The 6,740-nt window shown below is 42.2% G+C and overlaps 1 protein-coding gene across 1 annotated transcript; it reads left to right on the top strand.

Moving 5' to 3' along the window:
- The first annotated feature begins 919 nt into the window (after window positions 1–919).
- On the top strand, window positions 920–5,370 carry LOC123440831 (disease resistance protein RGA5-like). Its single transcript, XM_045117379.1, has 3 exons — window positions 920–1,815; window positions 2,811–4,782; window positions 4,881–5,370. The coding sequence occupies exons 1-3, from the start codon at window positions 998–1,000 to the stop codon at window positions 5,010–5,012; spliced, it is 2,922 nt and encodes a 973-aa protein (XP_044973314.1). The 5' UTR covers window positions 920–997; the 3' UTR covers window positions 5,013–5,370.
- Window positions 5,371–6,740: the final 1,370 nt, after the last annotated feature.

Here is a 6,740-nt window from a genome sequence, read left to right as displayed (position 1 = left end):
ATGTAATTTTCCAATAATAAACGTTTAGTTTTCATGCTTAAAAATCTGACATCGATTTTAGCATTTTCTTTTGAAAAATTAAAAACATTGGGTTTTTTTGCCTGAAATAATTCAGACGATTTTTGAATCTTCTTTTTTCTTGTATTAAAACATTTATATTCTGATCTATACCTTGCATAAGCTCGGGATGCAAGGTTTATATAAACAAAACGAACAGTAGCGACATGGTATCTTGAGTTCAGGAGATGGTTGATTGGTGATCAGCAACTTACGTTAACTCAGAAGCATGTTTGCTAGGGTTACCTTCCAATCGATGTATGCAAATTTATGTGAGGGCCTGATAGATCCTTCAAGCACTTATGAAAGACCAAGATTCCTGCCAAAATCAAAATATGGTTGGCATAATGTCATTCTCACCAAGGACATCATGATTAAAATGAACTGAACAAGCGACCCTTTGCGTCGTTTCTGTCCATAATCTGAAAGTAACACGACACCTTCTTTGGTTGCTCAGCTGCCAAATACGTATGGAACATAGTTTCTTGCTCTATCGGGGCTAATGTGAGACCAAGGTGCTTTCCTCAATATTTCTGGTGGCTTCCCAGATTTATACTTAGATTCATAACATTTAGGTTGTGGGATCTCCACAATTTGGTGGTCTATTTGAAAATTGCGGAATCGAGCTTGCAGCTGCTCTAGTTTTTGTTATCCAAACAACCACACAGAGTGGTGCATAAAATAAGAGGCACGCCTCTAAGTTCAAGAGAACTGGTCAGGACTACACTTTCTTTTCTCTGGTGGTTCATGCATATAGCTCTGGTAGGTGAATGTGTCCTTCCAAGAGGATTAGCTTGCGCTCTATGCCTCTATAAAGAGCGACCATGCATATGCAGCCTTTCCCGCACAGCTAGCACCCATTCGCACTTGCCAAGCGAACAGCAAAGCAAGTTGGGCGAGAGCTAAGTTTGAGAGTAGAGAAACAGAGAGAGAGATCGCGATGAATCTTGTAACAGGGGCCATGGGATCACTCCTCCCCAAGCTTGGCGAGCTCCTCAAGGAGGAGTACAAGCTGCAGAAGGGCGTGAAGAAAGACGTGGCTTCTCTCTCAAACGAGATGAGGAGCATGCATGCTGCCCTCCACAAGGTGGCCGGAGTTCCGCTGGAGCAGCTCGATGAGCAGGTCAGGCTCTGGGCGAGCGATGTCAAGGACTTGTCCTACCACATGGAGGATGTGGTTGATCGCTTCCTGGTGCGTGTGGAGGGCTTTGAAGTCGCCCCCGACTCTGATGGCTTGAAGCTTCTCGTGAACAAGATGGCCACCTTGTTCACCAAAGGCAAGACACGGCGCCGCATCGCTGATGCTATCAAGGACATCAAGGAGCAAATGCAGGATGTGACTGCCCGACGTGACAGGTATAGAGTCGATGGTCTCGTTGTGAACGTAGCCGCGACAAGAACTCTTGATCCTCGTCTATCAGCCCTTTACAACAAGGTCACCGACCTTGTTGGCATCGATGAGCCGAGGGATGAGCTGATTAAGAGGTTGACAGATGAAAAAACTCCAACGGATGTAGTCTCCATTGCTGGATTTGGTGGTTTGGGCAAGACAACTCTCGCGAAAACCGTCTACGACAGCCTCAAATCACAATTCCATTGCGCAGCCTTCGTTTCTCTTTCTCAGAATCCTGTTATAACAAGGGTACTCAAGAAGATGCTACATCAGCTTGATCAGCAAAAGTATGCCCATATCAATGAAGCATCATGGGATGAAACACAGCTTATCGATGAATTGAGAATGTTCCTTAGCAACAAGAGGTAGTTAACAATCACACCTTACTCTCTCTTTTCCCTTAATTGTACTTACTATGCGCACATTCAATAATTGAATATATTTTCTATTTGTGTAGCTTGCCAAGTAGATCCAATGACAAAAATGACATCCTAAGTTCGTAAGGCAAATAAATCCATTTGGAACAACTAAATTATTTACGTCTCTTGCTATCTTCGCCGTCCTCAACTTTATAATGACAATTCTCACAGTCCTTTCGGAATAATGAAAATACTACTCCCTCCATTCCCTTATACAAGGTCACTATGGAAAATCATTTTGCATCTATATAAGGCCACCAACAGCAATCGAGGTAACATTAATGATGTTTCCTCATACTAGCAACTTGTTTAATAATTGCATGCATGTATTCATAATGACAATTGACTACTTTCTTCTAACTCATTCGTTGCATGCATGCATCGTATTAATGACTCCGGTTAACGAAAATAAAACTTGACATTCCAACCGGTCATTAAATTTTGTCTTGGTACCTGTAATATGAGTTTGTGGCCTTGTATAAGGGAATGGAGGGAGTAACTTCCATAAATAATTCACATCTCCATCCATTTGTCCATCTTCACAATTTTTTGCCTTGATACAAGCTTCATATCTTTTATCTCGGTGAGATTTCGTATTTTATATCTTGAACCAGTAGTTTTAAGAATATGTTATTCACCATTATTTCACCCTTTACATATAATGTTGGCAGTATGATTAGGTATCGGGGAACATTTGTAAATGTGCTTTAAAAAAATTATATATCTGTGGGAACATTTTTTCCAATTTCATATTTTTTTGTTGTCTTCATTAATTTTCAAGTATTACTTATTGTGTCCTCATTTTTTACCTATCTTAATTCCTAAATTTGCTTTCCCTGTGCATTAGCTAGTAGCGGCATTCAAAAGTTCCATGTTTATTAGATATATCTCACTTAACTAGGTAGTGTTTATTATGGTTCTTAATTTATTACCGTACCCAGGTACCTCATTGTTATTGACGACATATGGAAGATGGAATCATGGCAAATAATCAAATGTGCTTTGAATGAGAATAGGTTTGCAAGCAGAATAATCACAACAACTCGTGACTTTGATATTGCCACAAAAGTCGGTGGTTCTTTTAAGCTAGATGCCCTTACCCTAGAGAGTTCTCAAGTATTGTTCTATGGAAGAATATTTGGTTCTAAGGGTAATTGTCCTGAACAATTGGCTAAAGTATCTTTGAGGATTTTGAAAAAATGTGGCGGTGTACCATTAGCTATCATTACCATGGCTAGTCTATTGGATCAACCTAGTAAAAGGGTAAATCCAAGGGAGTGGCATGAGGTATGTGAATCTATTGGTTCTGGACTTGTAAATAGTCCGGACGTGGAGAACATGAGGAAAATATTGGCCCTAAGTTATTATAACCTGCCTTGCCATCTGAGGACATGTCTATTGTACCTAAGTATATATCCTGAAGATCATGATATACATAGAGATGATTTGATATGGAAATGGATCACCGAAGGTTTTATCCAACATAAAATTAAGGACAGTAGCTTATTTGATGTTGGGCATAGTTACTTCAGTGAGCTTGTGAACAAAGGTATGATCCAGCCATGCATAGATTTTAAAGGCAATGCCACACGTTGTCGTTTGCATGATATGGTGCTTGAGCTCATCTGTTCCTTGTCTAGTCAAGAAAACTTTGTTACTATACTGGATCGGGATGAGGATATCATGTCTTCTCAAAGGAAAATTCGCAGGCTATCCCTCCAAAGTAAGAGGGAAGATCATCAGACCTCATCTCTTGCTTCCATGGGTATATCACAAGTGAGGTCCATAACTATCTTTGAGCCTGCTAAGAATCTAATGCCAACTCTTTCTAGATTTGACGTTTTGCGTGTATTGGATCTAAGTGGTTGTCACGTCGGGGAAAGTAACCAAAATACACTTAGGGATGTCGGGAATTTGGTTCACCTCAGATACCTGGGTCTAGCTGGTGCAGATATTTGTGAGCTCCCAACAGAGATAGGAAGGCTTCGATTCTTGCAGGTGCTGGATGTAAGAAATAATCCTGATCTGGAAGAACTTCCATGGACTATTTATGGCTTAAGAAGATTGATATGTCTACATGTTGATGGCTACCGCACAAGGCTCCCAGCTGGTGGGTTGGGTAACCTGACATCCCTGGAGGTGCTGAGAAGGGTCCCTGCCTCCCTAACCATCATGAAAGAGTTGCGTAACCTCGAGAGCTTGAGGGAGCTCAAAATTAAGTTTGAGCACAATGTGAGCTCAGAGTTGGAGGAAGCTTTCGTGGACTGTCTATCCAAGCTGCACAAGATCCAAAGTGTAGTTATTCGTGGGTGTTTTCCATCCATAGATCTCCTGGGAGAAGGCTGGGTTCCCCCTCGACACCTTCGCACATTTGACTTGTTCATGCTTGGCAAGTTCTCAAAAATTCCAGCCTGGATAGAAAGAGAGCCTTCCATTCTTTGGAACCTTTCTGAGCTGATCATTGGTCTAAAGGAAGTTCAGCCGGAGGACCTGAGGGTCCTCGGGAGCCTACCAGCCCTTCGTATCCTTGCTCTGCATAGCGCCCAGCAGGCACAAAGGCTGCTAGCAATTGGTGCCGATGCCGGTTTCCACTGCCTGGTAGCCTTCTCCTTGTACTGTGAGTCGCCTAGGCAGATCATGTTTCAGCAGGGAGCCTTGCCGGTGGCTGAAGCAGTTCTCTTCAATTTCGGCGTGCAGAAGGCAATTGAGGATGGAAACGGTGGTTATTTCTTCGGTCTGGGGAACCTTCCCTCTATTAGGCGGCTGTATGTTGGGATTGATCGTGATGGCGCCACGGTTGCGGAGGTGAAGGAAGCGGTGACCAAGTTGCAGCGCGCAGTCGGCGCCCACCCTAATCATCCCAGCATTGCTGCTGATATCAGGCCACCTATCCAACCAGTCGATGAGGATGAGGTACAGGTACAAGCTCTGGATCATCCACCTGCATGCTTCAATTCCTTCTTGGTCGTGCTTCTTTCTTATTGAATAAACATTTCTTTCATTTTTCTCAGGTAAAAACATCGAATGAAGTTACGCCGTCCAAGGGCCAGGATGAAGAGAAGACCTGGGAGCCAAAGAAATTTCAGGAAAGATTCCAGAACTTCCGTGCAAAAACTACTTCAGATTCAAATTCTGAAATTTAAGTCCAAATATCTGTAATAATATGGAAAAACATGAAGTGGCGACGCAAAGTGAAATTAGCACGGCTGTCAGTCAAAGGGCTACTTTCAGTTGCCACAGTTCTAGGCATATATATGCTCATATGCTAGCATGCTACACAATATGGTTTGCATTCTTCCATTATTGGACCACGTTTGGTCAGAGACATTCGGCGACCGGATGTGTTCGGCACCTCCATATATATTGGTTTATCAACACATGTCCTCTGGTAATTGTAGTTGACTTTGGAAGTAGTTGATGTTATCTTAATTCTGGGCGATAGCGTCACACATGATGCTTGCTTTGCTTAAACGTCTAAATATTGTTGGATGCCACCTTCAAATTCACGTCTAAATATTGTAATAATACTCCCTCCCTTCCAATAGTCTTGTCTTAGGTTTGTCTAGAAATAGATCTATCAAAATACTAAAACGTGACTAGATACATTCATATCTAGACAAATTTAAGATAATTTTTTGGAACGGAGGGATATTAGATAACTTAAATTAGTACTCCTTCTGTATCAAAATGTAAGACGTTTTTTTGCTTTAGTTCATTTGGACAGAGCCCGTCTATCCACTCCACACGGCCGATCCAGAATATCATATAAATCTGTACGTAACTCTGGTGAGCGTCATGTATACATAGTAGTTCATCGAAAGTACTTTTCTAATCTCGAGATATATAGTACTATTACCTACTCTGAATCCAGATATAAGGTACTACTACTTCAGCTATTGTGAAGGAAGACTTACACTTCAATGGTTATTCTCGCCTGCAGTGATGTATTGTGAATCATGGGGCTTATTAATTTCTTGCTCAGGACACACAGCTGCTGTGGATTGTCTGAGAGGCTACTATTCAGTGTCAGCTTAGCTCTGGTAGAACTACAACCCTGCAGCCAAGAGCACAAAATGAAGTACAGGGCAATAAATAGATTTTTTCAATTGTTTCAGTCATACTCCGTTTGTTCCTAAAGTAAGGACATTTTGCAGTTCAACTTGAACTTCCAAGGAATCAGATTCAGCAATGACCTGATTAAAACCCAGACCTTTCGACCAACGCTCGGCCATTCTTCATTTGACCCCCGCGGTCAAAGCCCCATCTGAGACATGGGGAAATAGGCACAATCAGAAGCAATAACATTACCATGCATCTTCCGAATGACAGAAGCCGTAGCCCCGCATACTCCTCCCCGTAAATTCGTCTGTTGGCTGTACCAGCAGTAGGAGCTTTCATATCAAAAAAATGAAGCTGAATTTATACTAGTGCGTGAACTTTCGGATTTTCGTCCAACCGCCATGCGGCTCTTCTCCATGCTCTGCGATCTGATGTTGCCGTGCGTGCATCAGATTACGTCGTGGATGCCTGGTCGAGTGCTAGTCCATCTCAAAAAGAAAAGCAGTTGACATGTGTTTGTGCGCTGTATATGCTCACGTTCTCTGTTTTACCTCTCTGTTTTTTAACATGGCATAGAGTGTGTGTCGATTGGATCAATTTAACAATGTTCAGAATGAACTTGGTCATGCATATGTAACCAACCACCTCTGTTCCTTAACTTGTGAAGGCAAGAGTAAGCTCGGAATGCAGAGTGTTAGCTGGAACATTGACCAGTGGGTGGGAGTCACAAATGATTCATGGAATGGCAGGTGCATGCACAAGCACAACTACTAGTTCTCCGTGTGCATCTATAAATTCTTCACCCCGAAGTG

Source organism: Hordeum vulgare, chromosome 3H (genome assembly GCF_904849725.1).
Source record: "Hordeum vulgare subsp. vulgare chromosome 3H, MorexV3_pseudomolecules_assembly, whole genome shotgun sequence".
Classification (NCBI taxonomy): domain Eukaryota; kingdom Viridiplantae; phylum Streptophyta; class Magnoliopsida; order Poales; family Poaceae; genus Hordeum; species Hordeum vulgare.
This window is presented reverse-complemented; position numbering and strand designations above follow the sequence as displayed.